Genomic DNA, 22,076 nt, shown 5'->3' with positions numbered 1-22,076 from the left:
ACTCTTTCCTTATTATTCTGATTCTGGATAGAAAAGAAGGAAGTCAGACTGGTAGACATGCTCACGTTTTCTTTCAGCAACTGTTTTAGGAATTCTCTTAATTAAGAGATATTTTCATAATGGTATTCCTTGAAATACCATAGATGGCAACAAATACTTCTTTTCTAAAATACTTCTGGAAGTGGGGTGCACAATTACAGCAGATTCAGTAGGTCACCCACTGTGCTCTGAAGAAATGGAAGACCAGCTGAAACAGTATGGCTTTAAAGAGTTGTATCTAGTCTGACTGCTCTCCTTGAACATATCCTCAAGTCTTCTGGATGTTTTTGTCAGGAGAAATGCTCTGCACTGTATACCTACACCTACTAGTATCAGCACCATTTTTAATTAAGCCTACATCTTGTGATAACTATTTCTTATTCTTTGAATATCAAAGATCTGCACATTCGTATATTACATCATCACTTAACAAGACTACAAAAACATCTAGATACTCTAATGTCTAGAAAGTGAGTCCCTTCAGGCACTTACTCATTCCTGTTGCTTTTCCCTGATCTCTCTTTAAAATTGCACAATGGACGAAGAGGAAACAAGACAGACCATGGAACCGGTATTTTTGTGACAAATGAACAACACTTTTCCTCTGGGATCTGTCAGCATAATGTAGTATTCCTACTCAGGCTTAAAAACTATCATCTGATCTTGATTTAATTTCCATATTCTCATCTGATATTAGCAGAAAACTCTAAGCTACATAAACCTATGACATAAATAATGGAAAAAAATTAATAACCATTAATATATTTCTCATGCAGATGAGCCTTAGAATAAGCAAAACTTTCCAGGGCATGCTGTCTGCATCACCATTAGCTCTAGAGTTTAAACGATTATTAACCTGCTCTTCATCTAAGCTCTTCTATCAACAACATATTTTCATTCTCATTTATTCATTTTCACATTTTAATAAAACTTATTATCACTACTAGTTGAGATGGTAAGAGAAGCAAAGATCACAAAGTAACTGATAAAACGTGCAACATACCTGCGTGACCTTGATGTGATCATGTGGTGTGGGTTCACATAAACCTGTCAGATCAGGATTATAACTTCGTCCATCTGGAAACAGATAGCTGCATCACAAAAATATTAGTATAAATATGCACATGTATTCAGCTTTATTAGCTAAATAATACCTATGACTTTTTAAAGGGATGGAATAAGTTACAGCAGACATTAAATAAAATCATCTTTCCTTAGCCATCTTTTGGGAGCAACTGAACTGCTACGTGCATATATTGTTACATGCTAAAGCCCATTGTAGTGGGTTTATGTGGCAAGGTTTTGGTAGCAGGGGGGCCATAGGGGTGGCTTCTGTGAGAAGGATCTAGAAGTGGAAGCTGCCCCGTGTTTAGTAAGGACCCCACTGCTGACCAGAGCTGAGCCAATAAGTGATGCTGTTTTGCACCTCTGTGAGAGCATATTTAAGACAGGGGAAAAAAAACACTGTGCCACACAGCAGCTGGGAGAGTGAGAGGAGTGAGGAACAGCCTTGCAGGCACCAAGGTCAGTGAAGAAGGAGGGGGAGAGGTGCTCCAGGCGCCGGAGCAGAAGTCCCCTGCGGCCTGTGGTGAGGACCATGGTGAAGCAGGCTGTCCCCCTGCAGCCCGTGGAGTACCATGGTGGAGCAGGGTTCCACACTGCAGCCCGTGGAGGAGACCACGGTTGGGCAGGTGGACCTGCTCCGACGGAGACTGCGGCCTGTGGAAGACCCCTGCCGGAGCAGATTCCGGGCCGGACCTGTAGCCTGTGGAGAGGAGACCACGCAGGAGCAGGTGACCTGGCAGGAGCTGCTGCCCGTGGGGGATCCAGGTTGGAGCAGTTCGCTCCTGAGGGATGGACCCCGTGGTACGGACCCATATCTGGAGCAGTTCTTGAAGAGCTGCTGCCTGTGGGCAGCCCACGCCGGATCAGTTCAGCAGGAACTGCATCCCGTGGGAGGGACCCCACAGCACAGGGGACGAGAGTGACCAAGAAGGAGCAGCAGAGAAGAAGCGCTACAGACTGACCATAACCCCCATTCCCCCGTTCCCCTGTGCTGCTCGGGGGCAGATGGTGGAGGAGGGTGGATGGGGGGGAAGGTGCTTTTGGTTTCTTTCCTTTGTTTCTCACTTCTCTAGCTTGTTAGTAATAGGCAATAAATCTTACTATCTCCCTATGCTGAGTCTGTTTTGCCCGTCACGATAATTACTGTGTGATCTCCCTGTCCTTATCTCAACTCTTGAGCCCTTTTCATCTTATTTTCTCCCCGCTCCTCTTTGAGGAGGGGGAGTGAGAGAGCGGTTGTGATGGAGCTCAGCCGCCCACCCAAGTAAAACCACCACATCCATTTATAAAAGCATTGGAAAGAAGTTGACATCACATGTGTAACTACCAGCAGAATGCATCTGAGCTTTAGTAGATAACCTTTTCGGGTAGCTTGATAAAATACTATTTTAAATCTCCATTTTACAGTGACCTTATACTTGCATGTGTTCCTAGTGATCTCACCACCGGCAGCACAGTGGAGCTCAGTGACTCTATAGACTATTTCAATCAACAGAGCAGACTAGATGTTGTTTGTGAACATCTGTATATTACGACAAGAATCTACACTGAGAATCTGACATGCAGACTGGACTTTAAGCAAGAACAGTTTATTTTAATCTTGTGAGAAATTAATAATAGGTTAATGATATTTTAGAGTTGTTCTATATTGAAATTTATGTTATCTCTAACTTGGAAACAGTTTCATGAAAGTCATGTTGTAAAGTAGCACCATGAGAAAGTTATATTTAAATAGGGTACAAAAACTTCACCTAGCACTAGTATCCTCAGCTTCAGTTTTTGTTCGTCCAGTTTGGGTAAAGAAAATTGTGTAGTAGTAATGCTACCATAATAAGCATGTGTTATTTTACAGGACAATATCTACAGCACCTTGATATCTTTCAAAATATGAACTTATACCTGAAATAAAATTATTGGACAAAGGCAGACTGAGAAAATTTGGAAGTTTGCAAAAGAATTCTCAATTTTTTTTTGAGGACTGATTGATTTCCCTGTTTGGTTTTTTCCCATTATAATCATGTGGATACATCAAAACATGTAACAGTGAAAAAAGATTCTGACACTGAATATTTTTGTTACATGAGCCAACTGAGTAAAAAATGCACTTCTTCTACCTATAAACTTAGATTCTCTTATAATTATAAATCTTTTCAGTAAACTATTAAAACCTGAAAACTTTCTGGCTGCATATTATATAAAAAAGCAATTACATAGCTTTTAAATCATTGTCCAGAGTTAGACACATGAGTAACTGTCAGTAGTAATTGCTCAATAAGCTTAAGTGCATTTGTGACTCTTACTGGGAAACAATCAATGTGACAGCTGCCCAATTTTATTTTCTCCTGGAATTTATCTGATATGTCTTTGGCTAACTTTGGTTAATGGAATTACCTGGAAACAAGAATAAAAAGGATGGTCCTTAATCTCCAAAGGAATGCCAAATACTATATATTTTTTCTCTTTTAAAGATCTTTAATAATTACTCATCTGAAGCATCAGAAGAACAAGGAACCACGATTTAATACCCGTGGTAACTATAAGAATTTGTACTTACAATCCTTCCCGGCTACCATCAATCAAAGCTTGAAACAGAGGCTTATTGTGAGGTATGGTCTGCAATATGTTCCCATCGCCAGTCACATATCCAATGGCCCACTGCCCCAGGCGAGTGCAACTCAGTCTGAAAATATAGCTTGATAAAAAAGGATGAATAAAAAGTCAGTTCTAATCAGAGTTTGGCAAAATAAGCATATAACTTTAAATAAACCATCATCTTTTACACTGTCAGTTCCTCATAAGCAGAAATAGGCTAACAGTAGCTCCCTACACCCAACTTTTCATTTGCTTGCTTTTTAGTTCTCAAAGTGAAAGATTCACTTTCACTGTGAATAGTCCTACTACATACATTTAGGCATGCCCATCAACCTTTTCAAGGACACTGTATTACATTAACTCTCCATAGCTACAACATACACCCTTTATGCACACAGAGGCCAATTATCTGAATGAATGGAAGGTTTGTTGAGGAACTAGAAAACACCTTTAAGAGAAACAGAAATGTGAATGAAACTGTTCTACTACCAGTGTTAATTTTATAAGTAGCTGAGCTGGTCAACAGGATGGAGGAAATACCACTTTTACTTCAGAAAATACTAGATAATACCAACCCAATTAGACTTACATTTAAATACTTCAGTGTTTTACAGGTGGTATCTGGGAGTATACATAATGCAGATAGAGAGCACAGTAGGAAGAAAAGGAAGATCATCAAGAAGAATGTTGGATATAATTATTTCTTCTAGTAAAGTATTTCTTCCAGTAAATTATTTCTTCTAGTAAGGTATGTTCCAGTATTTCTTCAGTAAAAAAGCCTAGTCACTTTAATGTCAGACACCATGTCAAATGCAAAAATCTCATTCAGAAAAGCATCCCACAGTGAAATGCCACAAACTGACTTTTATATTACACGGCACTTTTCCTTAATGTCAATATTTTATTTCCTTCCAAACAATTTCAAATGAGAAATCTTAGCCTCCATGAAGTTTGGCATGGCTCTTGCCAACTTCAACAGTGACAGCATTACATTGAAGAAGTAACTAGTTTCTATTTGAACAGAATTTGTAATTTCCAGGATATTTTAGACTGATTAAAGAAGCAGTTTCAGCTAATGCCTCCGCTTTATCTCCTCTTCACTACAAATTCAGCATTTCACCTAAGCAACTCAGAAAGTCATCTTCTGATATCTAAACAGAAATGTATCTTAAAACTAACTCTCTATTTACAAAGAACATTAAGACAACTTTGGATAATTTCTCTTTTACTTCCTTGGATAAATTTCTCTTTTACTTCTTTGGATAATTACAGAATCAGAATTAATAATAGAGAAAATACTAATATAGTGACCACTTGAAAAAACAACCTAGCAATCTAAATTCCATAACATCGCTTATGAGTGCCAAGCTAAAATCATTATTGGACTGGAACCAGGAGATTCTTACACACGCACTTGGAACAGATAGGTGACTTAACATACGGTTTATTTGCTAAAAAAAAAAAAATAATCGGAAGAAACCAATACAGAATGTATATAGAGTATATATATCTCAAGGTACTGCTACACTTCTCTAACAAGTTTCAAAATAACAAACTCTAATTATGTATACATGTGGTCCTGAAACAAATTTAGAGACCTAGACGTTAGGAAACAAAGCTTGAGAACTGAACAGTAAACCTAGACTACAATTAATTTTGCTTTACTAGTGAGTAACAGTTCTACACGTCTTGAAAAGTAAGTTATATTTTCAAACCTGATTTCCAAAAATGCATTGCTTGTCACACATAATTCAGAAGAAATGAAAAGCAATGAAAACTCTTTTTTTTCCCCTGTTTTCTTGTACTTGTTTATATTTACATGTGCTAATAAATATTGCTTTACTTCATAGAATTGTAGAGGCATTATGATGTAAAATATACATCATGGTTACTAAACTCCGAAGTCTTAAAATCTATAAATTAACCATTTTCTGAAACTGGCCATTCTGTCCATTAGTATTAAACTATTAAAAAAAAAAATATATAAATACAATCCCAAATAAAAAAAATAAGAAAACAACCTACTAGCACTCTGATTCACCATCTAATCAAAAAGAAAAAGTTTAAAAAGTATTCCTTCAATATCACAATGTAAGAATCACACATTATAGAAATATTGATCTAGAATAATTATGCAGCTCTACAGATAGCAAGATTATTTGGAAAGCAGTAATCAGCCAATCCTCTCACCTCCCAGGCTTAGTGCTGTATTTCTGCAACCTCGCTTTCACTTCATCATATGTCAGGAATGCCATGTATCCAGGATGTGTCACAGCTAAGAAGTTCCAATTCCTTAAGATTGAACCCCATGGCTAAAAAGAGAAGACAAACAATTAGATACAGCCAGTTAGCTACATATTTCTAATAAACCTCAAGCCAATTCATTAAAAAGACCCAAAATGTTTTGGTTCTGCTGAGAAGTATACACTTCTGGTTAAGGTCTAATAGTACAGAAGACTGTTCTACATATTCAGCTTTGTTGCAAGGATTCCTTCAAAAAAAAAAAAAAAACAACTCAAGAATCATAGAATCAGCTAGAGTGAAAAAGACCTTCAAGATCTAGTCCAACCATCAACCTGACCTACTAAGCCTCATCACTAAACCATGTCCCTTGATGCCATGTTCCCATGACCCTTATATACTTCCAAGAATGGAGGTATAAATAATACCTCCACCACTTCCCAGGGCAGCCCATTTGAATGCTTAGCCACCTTCTCCAGGAAGAAATTCTTCCTGACATCCATTATAAACAACCACCTCTCCAGCAGAACTTAAGGCCATTTCCTCACATCCTATCGCTTGTCGTCTCAGGAAGGTGTTGGTCTCTTTTCTCACTGCAGCCTCCTTTCAGGTAGCTGTAAGAGAGCGATGAGGTCTCCCCTCAGCCTCCTTTTCTCCAGACTAGACAAGTTCAGTTCCCTCAGCTTCTCCTCATTTATCTTCATTTCTAGTCCCTTCACCAGCTTCTTCACTCTTCTCTGACTGTATTCCAGCAACTCACTATCCTTCTTGTAGTGAGGGGCCCAAAACTGAACACAGCACTCGAGGTGCAGTCTCACCAGTGCCAAGTACGGAGGGACAATCGCTTCCCTAGTCATCTGGCCACACGTTTCTGATACAGGCCAGGATGGCATTGGCTTTCTTGGCTGCCTGGGGCACACTGCCAGCTGTCAGCCAGCACCCCCAGATCCTTTACTGCCAGGCAACTTTCCAGCCACTCTTCTGTAGGCCCATATCACTGTATGGGGTTGTTGTGACCCAACTGCAGCACCCAGCCCTTGGCCCTGTGTTGAACGTCATGGGATTGGACTTGACCCATCAATCCAGTCTATCCCTGTACAGGGCCTTCCTACCCTCAAGCAGATCAACAGCTCTGCCTAACTTGGTGTTATTGGTGATCTTATGAGGGTGCACTCGCTCCCCTCATCAAGACTGTTGATAAAAATGTTAAACAAAACTGACCCCAATACTGAGCCCTGGGGAATGCCACTGGTGAACAGCAAGGATAAATATTTGGATAAAGATCGTGAAGACCCTGAATTTACATGATCTCCTGTTTGTAGCCACATAAAATATTAAGCACGATGTTTAGTGAGAACCTGCATAGTACGGCTCTGGGGTGGTTTAATCAAAACCCAACTAAGCCTATTCTTGAGTGGTTCTGAGGCACTCTCATAGGTAATGATCAGTACCACTAAGACACGAAGCCTAATAAAAACACTTTTTGGAGCTGTCATTCCTTTTCTTATTCTCTACTTATTGCTTTCTTCAGTTACCATAAAGATATTAGAGTCCAAAAACAAAACAAACATCAACAGCAACTCTATTGACCTGAGTAACAAATGCTTCAGAAAACTTGGTGAAACATGCCTGATATGCTATTACTTAAAAGAACATAAAATATTTTTTTACCATAAAAGAAGAATGATTTTTAAGGAGTGGATTAATACAAACGTATTAGGTGTTCATAGCCATCACTGGAAATACAAGAAACTGCCTCTCAATGGTTTAGAGTATTTTTGGTTTTAATGTATTTCTCAAAATATCAGGGCAAGAGAAGGTAAGCAGAGAAAAAACTTGTGTTCTTGTGTGCCCTGAAAATTCCTTCTAAAGGGACTTCTAAAGACTAGTAATGCAGAGATGAAATACTTTTTTACGTGATGCACTTGAGCAAAATTTTGTAACAGTAATATCATATCAAAATATCAAATAACAAAATCATATTGTAATTATGATACATTCCCTAGGCAAACCCTAAGCATTATTTAAGAACGTATGAAGACTTTTATTTCAGAATGAACGCTTCTTCAAACCAGATACGTGGAATGGAACAGTAACGTTTCAGCACAAAGGCCGTAAGAAACTGCAAATATGAAAATTCGTACAAAACAAAGGAGAAAAAATTGTGATCGTAGATGCAACACCAGATCTTACCAGGTACTCTCTACATGTTCACTGAAGATAGATGTGAGGAGGCTTAATCACATGAAAAATTTTTGTTACTCTAACTAAAGAAAAAAGGGAGCTGACTCTTCCCCTTTTGCCAAACCAGCACTGATACTTCCTCACAAAAACACAAAAATCTTCCAATTTTGTGGAATTAAGTCAAAAATGATGATCAAACATTCAGTACTCTGAAGATTTTTTGGACTGTGGTAATATGTGCAATATGGTGTACACTATATGGTTCATAGTGTACGGTAACAGTATATTATTTCTATATAATTATTTCTGTATAATAAACAAAAAAATACATGCAAATTCCTTGGTTGATTACAACCATCAAGCTTTTAAGCAGATAGCATCTTCCTCTAACGCTTGAACTTTCTACAGAGCATCCCGTTACTGCTATATGAAGATGACGTGACAGTAGGACTGAAAATCAAAGGGCAAGAACTTGAACATATTGCAAAATTGGAAATTTTAAAATGGAAAAGATTGGTACATTTGTTCTCCTAAAGAAATATTGGTGCATAAAAGGACAACTTCACTGAACATGTTAACAGTGATGGAATGAAATTCCTTTTCTTCAAAGCATCCACGTATACTGCCATGCTAACTTATCTCTGCTCAGAGAAACAGCACTTAGAGTTGTGCATGCATACAAGGAAGAGGCAGGGGGAGCAACTTCACTTTTACAGGATCTCCACAGAAAGTAGACTTGCTTTCTTCTGTGAATAAGCATCATTGTAAATGAAGCTTTTCTGTAACAACCCACAGTTGGCAAAACAGTATTTTGATTACTTCAACAATTGGGATTTTCTCTCTGTGGGTGTATGAACACACAGTTACGGAAGCAGTTTAAAACTCAAGAAATAAAATGTAACCTCTGGGAGAGATTCTGAAACCAAGTTCAGTGCAAGTTCACTTGAATACTTACACAACTATTGCACAAGTTGGTAATCAGTTTGGCAAAAATTCTCTCTCTGCTTCTTTGTTAAAGTTAATCCTAACCAGTTTTCTTTACTTATATCAGTACTGCTGATCCCCTTTTCCTAGCACCAGGCATGGTAACAAATGAAAAGAGCAACGGCCTGACAAAGAAGCTAAGCAATGCAAATTCACTGTCCTACAAATTGAAGAAAAAAAAAAAAAAATCTCATTTGAGACTTCTGTCCTGAAGTTTAATGCAACCTACAGGACTTCACAAAGGGCCAGAAAAAAAACGTTACTTCTCAGATCACTCACTTGTTTAATCTTATACTTGATGCACAGATTAAAACAAACAAACAAACAAAAAAAAACAACAAAAAAGCAAACACAACAACTTTCTTATCTGTGAGCAGAACGAGAGAGGGAATCAAATCCTATAGAAAAGAACCTTGAATAAACGCATTTCACAGTAATATAATGTTGAAGCCAATAGGCCTCTGACATTTTGCAGTGAAGTCTTGAGATCAAGATTTGGGCTTGACTAATCTGAAAATCAGATCAGATTGCCAAATAATTAATAAAAGGGAGAAACTTTGACAGAACAGAAATGGACCCAAGGCAGCAAAGTTCAAGCAGGAATGTTTGATCATATCTACACACAAAGAGCAAAGCTTAGGGGGATTTTGCTGAACAGCAACATCAGAGAACCTCCCAAGTTTTATTCAAAGCACTATAACCTGCGTGACTTTGTTTTTAAAAGTGACCAAAATATGTGGTTAAATTAGAGAGATTACTTACACCTTAACATTTGCAATTTTGATACAGTTCTGACTCAGAACAGAGATGAGATGATCAAAACCAAAACTCTAAACTAAAACCGTTAATCACCTTCTACCAGATCTTAATATCAACTTTGTAATAGCCCCCTTTCCCAGAAGAACAAACCCAATAAAGCTAAACAGATTATCACAGAACACCATGGAAGATGGAACAAACATATGGCCAAGGCTTTGGTGTAATATTGGTAATTTGAACATATCTCCAACAAGGTAAAGAACAATACACCAGTTTAGCATTGTAGGGGGTTAAAAAAAAAAAAAAAAAGACAAACATAAACAACCAATTAAATATTTGGATACTTCACAGATTACTATAAACAAAATAAGAATCCAAAGTGACAAATTCAGAATCAATGCATTTAATACGGATGCAAACCAGCACAGCCTTCTATATTGATTCAAATACTCAAAGAATGTCTTCCTTAAAGTACGTTCTCTAGAAAGGGCACAAGATTAACAGAGGCATGTAACATTTATCTGAAATAAGCTTGCATGTATGTTATCTACTGACAATAATACAATCAATGCTATTCCCACAGATAGTCCCTGATTATACATAAACAGTAGAACATTATTAATGGCAAAAATTTGTCCATTTCAAAAAAGAAAAAGAATTGGGCCTACACTTTGCCAAAAAAAAAGTCTTACACAACTTTCTTGATGTGTTTGTAGAAACAATTCATCTAAGCATATGTAGCTACAAAAGTACAAAGAAATAAATAATATTTAGATAAGTACCTGAAGATCTACATTTCTAGGAATGCATTTAAGAATAGTGCAACATACGTAAACAGCAAACACAAATATATTGTGATCATACGTATGTGCAGGAATGAAGAAGGTGCTGCTGGATATCTTTTTTCAGATGTCAGTTTTTCAGACATGGATACTGATGCCCCATAAATCCGAATTTCTGACCCCTAGGTACTAGTGACTCAGGTCACTTAGGTTCTTGAAGTCAAACAAATATCTAAAATTTTCAAGTCTTACCTGAAATAATCTAGTGAAGATATCAAACTCAAAAATTGAAATGTAGTCATTGCAGGTCAAGTCAATAGTAGATTTAAGAGCCATTGCTTCCAAACCAGAGCTTATCTGATGAACTTCATGAAGGCACTGCCTGAACACTTTCCATGGCACTATAGTTCTGTGAGGGGAGAAGTAATAAATTTAATAAAACCCCATATTTAATATTTAATATTTTATTTAGACAGCAGAGATTGACTTTTGAAGTAGTGGTGCATTCATTCAGTTTCTCAACAGACAGAGAGAATCAAGTTATCTGAAAAGGAGCCTAAGGAAATGAAAGAATGGTTTATCTTCCCTTAAACACAGTAGAACAAAGTGACACTTTATTTTGCAATGATAAATATTCAAGCTTCCCTAGGACAACAACAGAAAGAACATTGTGGAAAATGAAATATTCTACCAAGCAGGTACAGCAACCAACCTTGCACCGTCTCAAAGTTAATGTAAAGGACCACCTCTGTACTTGGTAAGGAACTCCCTTCTTCACAGCCTCACTTCTCAGAATGATAAACATCAATTCAGTATCTACTGCAATAACTTAGGCTCACAAACACTGGCCAAGCAACCCTCCGATAACAACCATCCAGATACTACCACCACTAGGCCAAGGTTTGTTATAGCCCATGATAGTTACATAAATATTAGAAGACATCTTCTCAGATCTTCACCTTCACCTGCACAATGGGGAGTATATTCAGAGAGTAGAGAATGTGGGAAAGTGTGGGAAGTCCGGATATAGAGTAAAATTATCTTCCTTAATACAAAGCCACAACCTGTCAAACTCCGTTTCCATTTGCATAGATAATGCAGTTTAGTTATTTTGCCAACCAGGTGCTTACATTTGGAATCTGACACGAGGCTGATCACTTGAAAGTACTCTATTTTATCGCTCTCAGATCTATGAGAAACTTTTCACTAATAGCAATTCTTTTTCTCATGTCATTGGGATTAAACCCAAATTATGAAAAAACCACAACACCTTCTCTTGTAAAGGTTCTGCCTCGCACTGAGGGCAAGTTATATGGTATTTAAACATATTTCAACTAACCAATATATAACCATTAATCAATATATAACTATTTTCAGGACTTAACAAGTTCTTACACATTGCTAGTAATATTTTTAATGACTGCTAAATGTCAAAAGACAAGAGACACAAGCCTCACATACTCATCAACATTTTCTTGCAATTTTTATTAGTTTACATTGCCTTATTTTTATATGGGTCAAAATACTTTATTGCAGCTTCTCTAACTATTTCCTTGTGTGGGAATGCATATTACTTGGTACTACAATATTGTGCAGAAAAAGACCAACTGTGTTAAGTTGGTCCTGTATAATAAGTATTTTGGAATTAAACTATGTTAAAACAAGTAGCAGTTTGAAGTACAACACCAAAGACATGCTCCTGTATTTCTACTGCATCAAGCATTCATTATATTTGTAAGTGCAAAGAAATCTAAATGTTATTTGGAGGCTTACATTAAGAAAGTCATAAAGGATAAACTGTGAAGTTTAATAGATCTCAGCAGATACTTTCATCTGTGTACGAAAAACAGGAAACCACAAAGAGCTGAAGAGAGATACCACATCAGATGCCATTTAAGAAAGAATGCACATCAAATTTTGATTATGGTAAAGAGAATGAAATGTTGCACTAAGTTCAGAGAACAAAATTGGAAAACTTAAGTGCTTCTGTGGTGTTAAAGTTGTCTTCGTTCAAGTGCCTATTGTTTATTTAGTTCCTGTAACTGTGACTCTGAAATATCTTCTGAATCTCTCTGTAAACCACCTGAACAGCACTAGGATCACACTGAAATGGGGTCAGAGTTAATTAACCCCCAAATAAAAAATATCTGATAATCTAACGGGAAAGACTTTAGCCATTAGAATTTAACCTTAAAAACTGCTTTTTCATGCCTCACCTGAGACAAATTCATGAAAACATGTTAATTAGATTTGATCAATAGGAATAATCTTTCACCATCTCTTCATTAACACCCTGTATCTTCCCCCAGACCCTACCAACAATGGAGAAAACACACAAAAGTCTTCAGGAGCATATTTTTTTTAGAGCTCTGCTTTGGCTAAGATAGAAAACATATGTTGGAAATGAGTGATTAGCTAATGAAATAACATTTAAAGTTATTTTGTGGGATTTCTCTAAGAGCGTCCAGAAAATGAGGTGCCCCCTATTTAAAACTGAATACGGTCAGCCGAACTGTTTTCTGCTGAACTTTGTAGAACAGGTCTTTTATCTTCTGCTTTGTTAAATAACGGTGAGAACTGGTTGTCAAAACATGTTAATTCCTATTTCTCAGCAGCTACTTTTATACAGCTCTCGTCCCTAAATACTTTGAGAGAGCAGCAGCCAGGGATCATTTCTCCCCCAGTGTCTCTTCAGTTTATATACACAAACTGCTGTGCTCTTTTCTGATCTCACAGACAGCACATGCACGCTCCTATGAGGGTGTCACTGAACCTTCACAAGGCCCAGGATTCTGCAACATCCTCTTATACCTCTGAAGAACTGAAACCAGGTGACCTTTTAGGCACACTGAAAAACACCCTCTGACAGAGAACTAGGAGAGGGTTCACTCAGAATGCTTCCCACAGTGATGAAGGAGTGAGAGAGTCTTTTGTAGATGTTGTGTTTTTGTTTGAATGAACATTTCACTGCTGCTATTTTCTTGTGTTTTAAGCAATGAAGGGCACCTTTGAAAGGCACTTTTTCATTATTTAAATCTAGAGTTATTTTAATTGTTTAGGGAGGGAGTGGAGGGTGGCAGGGGCAGCAGGAGAGGGAAGAAAATGGGACCAATCAAATCAAAGTTTGTGATTGGAACCATCCAAGTTAGGAGCACGCTTAGAAAGTGGTTTAAATATATAGAGATTGTTTACAAAAAAATGCCCTTACAAAAAGAAAAAAAAAACGTGATGAGATACTGCCTGCAGCATTCAACTCCTGAATCACAGAAAGTATCTGCTACAAATATTTTCAATTATTTTTGTCTGTGTAATATTTTTTGTGCCATGCTGTAACAATACCCTGCACTAGAAGCTGGCAGGTATTCTGCAAAATGCCCGATGCTATTAGGCTGACCTGCGGACACTTGTCTAGGAAGAGATGAGTTAGTCAGCTCTGCTACAGCTCTTCAGAAAGATCTGATACGACAGCCCTGTAACATTAGTTCTCTATAGAATTAGGTTGAGTAAGTGCACTCAGTATTTCATGTATTTAGTTGTAATTACATAAGCTACCACTTGCAGTAGAACGCACACGACTACAGCTGAGTGATTGCACTTGACTCAGTGTTTGATGTCTAAACTTAATGCATCAATTTAAAGAAAGAATATACAAAATAAAAGAAATGATCCTGATTTTTTTTTCTGAAAAGACTTCCTGCACACATCTAATCTTTCTTAAATCAACTAAGCTATCTGTATTCTGGCATTCACCTTGGGGTTGCCTTCTTATTTAAGCATCTTGTCAAAACAAAGAAAAAAGCTATTTCCTCTCCAAGCCTCTCAAAACACTAAAATACTAACTAAAATACTAATTCTCCACATTTTTCTGCAATAGTAAAATTAGTAAACATATTTAAAGAATAACAATTAATTCACAAGTGCTCTGATCAAAGTACAAACCTTTTAAAAATACTTTCATATAGGATGGCATCTATTTACTATTATTGACACGTCAAAGAGCAGTGTCAGTCAAAATTCTCAAAATACAGTATCTTAAACACCAACCACACAACTTCCATATGCCTAAAGGAGAAGGATTAGAGTCTAGCATGTAATTTTTGAGCAATAGGCAGAGGAATTTGGGTCCTTCTTTCCCTCCTGTCCTGACCATGTGTAGATGGGAATTTTTTTAAACTCCTTGAAAGTAATTGCATCATTAAAAAGCAAAAGACAATAAAATAAACCTGGAGAGGAAGTAAATATTTTCTGAGAGTGTTCAGAGTACAGTTTTTCAGTGGAACTACAGAAATGCAGCTATTCTGGAAAGTCAAGTGACACTGCGTCCATTTGAACTACAAAAGACCACAGGTATGTCTAGGAAGGTAAACACGTACCCGTGTAACTTACAGTGAACGTTTCTGTCTCCAAGAGACTGTCTCAAATGTTGCCAGAAAACATAACGTGAAAAGGGCATTACTGTATTCACAGCAAACTCAAAAATATTCAAGTAAATACTGACCCAGATAGAAACAACATTCTTAGCACATCTGCAGTGAGCAATGTGGATTTTAGTTTATCATCACTGAACAGAGCATTTTCTTATGTTGCTTCAGTTTTAAGTGAGAGGCCACATATTTTCATTGCTTCTGAGCTGCAGAGCAAACAACTGACACACTTGAGAAGTTCAGTCCTAAGGGAAAAAAGGAATTCCGCCATATCATGCCAGTACATTAGTTAGATAGTGACATCATGCGGAACAAATATAGACAATTCTAGCGCGTGAGAGAAGGTAAAAGGGAGAAAATGAGCCTTAGGAAATAGGGAATATACACCGCTTAAAATATCCACTTCCAAAGCCACGTAACTGGACATTGCTTGTGAGACAGCAGGTTAGTACATCCTTAAGGGACACAGGAAGTCTGCATTTCCTGAAGAGTCCCTAAAGGGATGTATGTATCTATGTATTTCCAATTCTGATCTCCAACCACAATCCAAAGCTCTTGCAAACTTATTCAGCTTTAAAATATTGCCTCTCCTGCCTATCCACCAAGAATCTGTTCTCCTGTCTCATAATCTTGTGCGTCAACTGTTATAACTTTCATCCTCTATCCTTTGTATATGCAATTTTACCTTATTCTCAGCCATCCGGAAAAGCTGTGAAAACTGCTGTCCTTTTCTGCTTAGTTAATCATATCTTGCATCTTTCCACTGACTAGCTCTTCTCTGTAATATTATCTATCTTGTTCAAACCTGCTGATATATTTGTACGAAAAAGATTTAGGGAGATCTGTGTCTCTCTAGCCCTTAGGGAATGATACCTTCTGCCTCTGGCTCAGTTTTTTAAACAAGGGTACCAACAAACATATTTCCCATGCTGCTGATTAGCCAAGGAAAGAACTGTCCTCTAAAAGCTCCATTCCCTGTTTATTTCCTTCTCTTTATAGTTTTTTCTGTTGCCAAAACACCTATCTTTATGGTGATAAAGGCTATGGCACTCAGATCAATGCCTCTTCCTCTTTCCTTTGTATCTTTTGCTTTCTCCTTACATTTCAGCTCATACTCAGATTAGAAGCTCTCTAGGTCAAGACCACCTCCTTCAGTCCATATTTTTACAGTGTTCAGGCAACTGGGTGGCTCTTGGGCACTGTCAGCAGCATAAACAGGAAACCAAGTAATAAATTAAGGGGATCAACAGGGTGTTAAAACCAAGCTTATCTGAGGTCTCATTTTCTGACAGACCAATGTTTTCAAGTCTTGCATTGTGATCCACGCCTGTTTTACTGCTTCTCTGAACCCAAGCCACAGAGGCTATGTCAGTTCTACCCTGAGCCAAACAGCACTGACCACAACAGAACCACAACCACTCAAAATTCTAGAGTATCAATCTGAAATACCCTGTTTAACTGCTACTGAGAGATCAATATCCACATTTTCCCCTAAATTCCAATGCAAACAAAATAAATGTTTGAGGCCCAAGCTGGAAAGAAAAAAAAAAAAGTATTGGAGCTTTAAAATATTGTGTTTGACCCTAGCAGTGAAACAATTTCCATTCCCTTGGAAACTAAGAGGTGGGGGGGCATCAGTGTATCTGACAACAATAACAAAAATGTTTTCAATTTTTTAAGGTTTCACAATGAAGTGTAAAACTTTAGAAGATAAAATAAGCGGTAGAATTTTGGAAAAATGAAACTCTAAGAACATTGACATTTTGATGCTGATTCATTCTGCAACATGAAGACAGCCACAAATCACAAATTTCAATAGTTACAAAGCCCTGCATGACTTCACCATAGCTTACAAAGTCAGGGGCTGGAAAGATCTGTTAGGTCATCTCACCCACTCTCCTTCTCAGTTCAGGATTGCTCCCAGTGGTATTTTGCACGTTTTTACTCAGAACAGAAAATAAGTAAAAGCTGTAAGGTGCTATTAAAATGAGTGAGGAACCGGGGAAAATTAACATCAAGCACTATACAGTGATAAAACACAGATAATGAAGAAGTGATCGGATTATGTTTTATATGCATACTTACAACCCACTGGGGATTACTAAAATATCTGTAAACGAATGTAACTGCTGATTACATGCCTTCCAATTTCACAGTTCCATTTACCATTGCTGTTTAGCTATATATTTAACTATCGTTTGCCTCAGCACAACTATAATGGTAAACCCCAGATAGAGATTCATTCCACTAAAACCACTTGCTCCAGTAACTGCATTCCAGTAACCAGTACAAAATTAGCTCACACCTTCTCAGTCTGACCACTTTCCTGCGTTTGATACTACCAAGCCCCTTCTTGGTATGGAACTTAACCGAAGATCTTGACCTTGGCTTTGGTGTAAAATTTATCCTTGAATTCTTTTTCAGACAGTCCTTGCATTTTCTTTAAGAGCCTGTCTTCTTCCTCATAGCCAGTGAGCTACGTAGGCTCTTGGCCACTCCGGTCCTTCAGCCTTTGGAAAGTTCTTGCTCATTGCTGGCTTTTGTTTTCACAAAGCTAATCCAAAATTCTCTCTATTCCTTTGTATCCCTGACAGATTTTCTCAGTCAGCTTCCTTGACAAAATCCATACACCAGAACTCTCCTGGGCTTTCTATCTGGAACCCGTTGATCTCACCCCCTAATTTAGATACATACTTTGCCCTTGCAGAGAAACCAATTCTTCCATTTTTTCCTTCATCATACTGCTCAAATCCATTTTCTACCTCCATTCCACATTATCAAAATCTCATAATCTCCCATCTTGGTTTATCAGTCAGACCCCTCCCTGAAACAGCTAAAGCCCTTATTAGTACTTTCAGACCCTTTCTAAACATCTTATCACTTCTGAGGTTTATCCTTCTCCTCTGAAGCATAGAATCATTACGGTTGGAAAAGACCGCCAAGATCTGGTCCATCCATCCACCTACCACTAACAAACCACTTCCCTAAGCACCATGTCCAACCTTTCCTTAAACACCCCCAGGGACGGTGACTCCACCACTTCCCTGGGCAACTCATTCCAATGCCTGACTTCTCTTTCTGAGAAAAAATGTCTCCTCATTGCCAACCTGAACCTCCCCTGCCACAACTTGAGGCCGTTCACTCTAGTCCTATCATGAGTTACCTGTGAGAAGAGGCCGACCCCCAGCTCCCCACACCTTCCTTTCAGGTAGCTGCAGAGAGCAGTAAGGTCTCCCCTGAGCCTCCTCTTCTCCAGACTAAACAACCCCAGTTCCCTCAGCCGCTCCTCACAGGACTTCTGTTCCAGGCCCTTCACCAGCTTCGTAGCTCTTCTCTGGGGATGTTCCAGGGCCTCAATGTCCTTCTTGTAGTGAGGGGCCCAAAACTGAACACAGCACTTGAGGTGCAGCCTCACCAGACCTGATTACAGGGGGACGATCACCTCCCCGGTCCTGCTGGCTAGCTATGCAATACTGGAAAACCTCACCCTATTTAACATTTTATTTCTTTTGCACTCTCAGCCTATGTACGGGCTGATGATTTCCACTATCAAGTTATCTGCATCTCTCTTGAGTACCATAGCATTCTCTAGCTACTGGCATCTAGAAGTTTTGTAAAACTGAATCAGAAATGCAAAAGTTGAGGAGAGATTTGAAAGCCAAGAATTTGTGAAGTCATCTCAGCATACTGTTCTGATGGAGCCATTCAATTCCTTTGCTGAGATCTACTTGTTTTTTCTACAGAAAAGTCAAAGAGCAGCTACATATGTGATCACCAGAGACTTTCAATATGCCTAGCTATTTATTCTGCTAATGAGTTCAAAGTCATGCGAATATATACCTGACTTGTTTTAAACACTAAAACAATGACTGCATTCTATGATATTTATTAATAACAAGCTGAATAAACTTGAGTTACAGCAGCAAAATTTTGCAGCAAGTATCCAGACAGACAAATGTAACGAAGCTAAAAAAAACTAGAAGTTCCTCATTCATTGGGGAAGAGTGGTGAAAGAAATCAGATACAGAAAAAAACTCTTTAACTACAAATTGGGCTCTCTGAGACTGTATCTTTTGGATTTTATTCCTCAGCAAATTAAAACACGTTGCTTTTTCTTCTACTACAGTTTATCCATCAGAAGCCAAGATCCAGTGAAACTTCTTATTCATGCTCTATTCTTGAGCAGAATTCCTTACTGACCTCAAAATAACGGCTGCTGTTTTGCAAACAGGTGAGGAGCCCAGGCTTGCCCTGTAAAATAGAGATGCATCCAGGGAACATGTAATAGAGTTCCTCCCAGCATGTCGGCATTTGCAGTATATAACTCACCAGACCTGGAGGTTTAACAAGACCCTAGGGGCCTACCCTTAGGTGGTCAGGTTAAAAACAGATTTTATCATTTGTTTGCAACACCCTAAATCTTGATGTAGGCTTTACTTTTAGGGAAGTGATACTAGCCTATTTGCAAACTAATTTGTCATAACAGGCCCATTGTAAAAGATGTTGCTCAAAGGCATACCTGCCATATATTTCTAAATGGATTAGAAGACAATTAACGTTTTAAAAGCTTCAGGCATTTTGTGTAATGAAGAGATTAAATGTAATGCCAGAAAAAACTTTTCTCATCTGTTTATTTGTCATACATGCTGTTACATGCTTTACAGTTACTTAAGCACAATTAACTAAACCTGAGATAATGCCAAGGCTGTCAAGCATATATCAACTCCTCACTGCTTAGAAGACAGGTAAATAAAACAACTTCAATTTATTAGAAACCGTTGTTATTTACCTAGTCTGAAACAGCAGCACTTGACATGGCAGAACTCAAAAAACTTCTAGGCTATACTAGATGACCAGGTTATGTATATAATTAACTGTACATCCTAAAATTGCCTTGATTCCTGGGCATTTTTGGTGCATGGATGCTTTAACACACACACAGGCACACACTATAAAAGTACACACACAAAAGGTGTGGGGTAAGGGAGATGGGAACAGTAAGAGGATTAGTACTGAGAATTCACCTTTAAAGTTGCCTTTTATGAAGAAATTTAGATAAGCGAGAAAAACTGAAGCGTAAAAATAGGCACAGCAAGAGCTCTTGGGGCCCTGAAAAGGATTAGAAAGAAACACTCCAGGAACTGAGTCAGAAAAGAAAAGAGTCAAGCGTGAACAGACAGGCAAAGGTAGAGCTCAGTTGTTAGACAGTCTGACGAAGTTGTAAAATCCTTCTTACCAACCTTGTTCTGATAATTTATTTATATGTTACAGTATCCTACTGTCTGACACCTCAGGTACCTGTCTATTGTAGCAGTTTCCAAAGGAAACTAGCAGGACCATAAACTTGAAGAGAAGCACTTGAATCTCACATAGAAAGTACAAGATAGCAGAGAAATACAAAGAGGAACATAACAGTGAATAGGGAAGATGATGAAGCTGGTTCAGATCAGACAACCGATAGCCAAAAAGAAACAGCAGCTTGCTGTTCAGATAAGATGTGTAAATCCACGATAGAAATTGAACTTGTGATCAAGACAGCAGGGAAAGGTCATTCAAGGACAGAGCCCGGCAGAAAAGAGGACCATGAGGAGATGTAGATTCTGAGAGCTGCAAAGAAAAGGGAAGAAAGAGAGGAAGAGAAAACCGAGACATTGAACACAGATGACCATGGTCAAATCATTTTTTTGAACTAGTTTTTTTCACTTATTGATAGATACTTTATTTGATCTTCTGAAGATCAAAATACATAGAAATTCTAAGGATAATCTGAAAATTGACATGGGCAAGACAAAACATGGTTGGATTCCTTCCCTTTAACAAAAATAAGATTGATATAGTGACTTGATCATATTGAAATATTATCTACGTAGGCAAGAAATTTGTTAGAAAACTAAAGTTACCAGACTATGCTATTAAACCTAAAAGCTGGAAGCTAGCAGTAGGTGTGTTTAGACTAGAAAAAAAAAAAAAATGGAAATGAAACTGTTGTAAATTCACACTGAAACATTACTTCACAAAAGTGCCAACCAACTATGCTGGTATTCTATATAAAGAATGAAAGGCTAAATTTAAAGAGCTGCTTTTGCTCAGAAAGCATAACAGATGGTTATGGATCTGCAATTGGAGAAATTGTTATGTGATTTGCTACGGCATACATCATGCAAGATATCAGACTTGACGACCATAGCGATGTCTCTATTATACTGTAAAATATACAAATCCCTTGCCCCTCCCCTCTTTTGTCACAGTTACACTAATAAACACTCTGTAAGAAAGTGATCAAGCTATGCATCTTCTATTCACCTACACCTTAACATAAATTGTTCCCTAGAAACAAACAAAACAAGACAACCTTACAACTGTTTTATTTTATATTTTCAACATTAGATTTACTATAAGGATTTAGTCAGATATCTACAAGTCACATTTAACATTCATTTTACGACCCATTCTTGAATACTAAGTTTCTCCAAAAACTGTTTTTGATGAAACCTTCCACCATATCTGCACTATTTTACCTCTTTCTGTAACAGAATTTGGACAGAAGAAAACATTAATCACCTGTGACTATGCGTAGTAGAGATGTAGAAAAAGTGTTTCAATAATAAGGGAGAAAAACATCATTTACTTTAGTGAATATTCTATTTAGAAAGTAAAAGATGAGATAAGGAAACATACACTGTACATGCAACCAATATCAAACTCCTAATTCAGACTTCAGATTTATCAACTGTAGCATATATATAATATAAAATAACACGATTGGCCATGTACCTCATGAAACAATGTACTTACTCTCTTCACCTTAGAATGAAACCAATAAACTTTATACAACCTAGTCCAATTTATGATCAATAGTAAGTGCCACTGACAGAACTGCCCGTGTATTTTTAGTCATCTTTTGAGTGAATTACAGCATTGCAACAAAGTTGCTAACAACAAATTCAGCAATTTCAGGTAATTTAAAGACTTGGACAAGAAAAGACCTTTAAAAGAGGTCCACCCA

The 22,076-nt window shown here is 37.7% G+C and overlaps 1 protein-coding gene across 12 annotated transcripts in view; it reads right to left on the bottom strand.

Annotated features, from left to right (window-relative positions):
* The window catches only part of CBLB (Cbl proto-oncogene B), a 166,729-nt gene that overhangs the window by 73,812 nt on the left and 70,841 nt on the right, over positions 1-22,076 (bottom strand). For all 12 annotated transcript variants that reach the window (XR_007160749.2, XR_007160755.2, XR_007160750.2 and 9 more), the window contains 4 exons: positions 10,899-11,055; positions 5,887-6,008; positions 3,659-3,796; positions 1,043-1,130 (listed from right to left, as the gene is read on the bottom strand). Coding sequence is in view for 9 of the 12 variants with exons in the window: in XM_067002731.1 (XP_066858832.1) it covers positions 1,043-1,130; positions 3,659-3,796; positions 5,887-6,008; positions 10,899-11,055 (505 nt within the window). In the remaining 3 variants the exon portion in view is untranslated. The remainder of the gene's footprint in view (positions 1-1,042; positions 1,131-3,658; positions 3,797-5,886; positions 6,009-10,898; positions 11,056-22,076) is intronic.

The sequence above is a fragment of the Anser cygnoides genome, chromosome 1, assembly GCF_040182565.1.
Source record: "Anser cygnoides isolate HZ-2024a breed goose chromosome 1, Taihu_goose_T2T_genome, whole genome shotgun sequence".
NCBI classification, from domain to species: Eukaryota; Metazoa; Chordata; class Aves; order Anseriformes; family Anatidae; genus Anser; species Anser cygnoides.
This window is presented reverse-complemented; position numbering and strand designations above follow the sequence as displayed.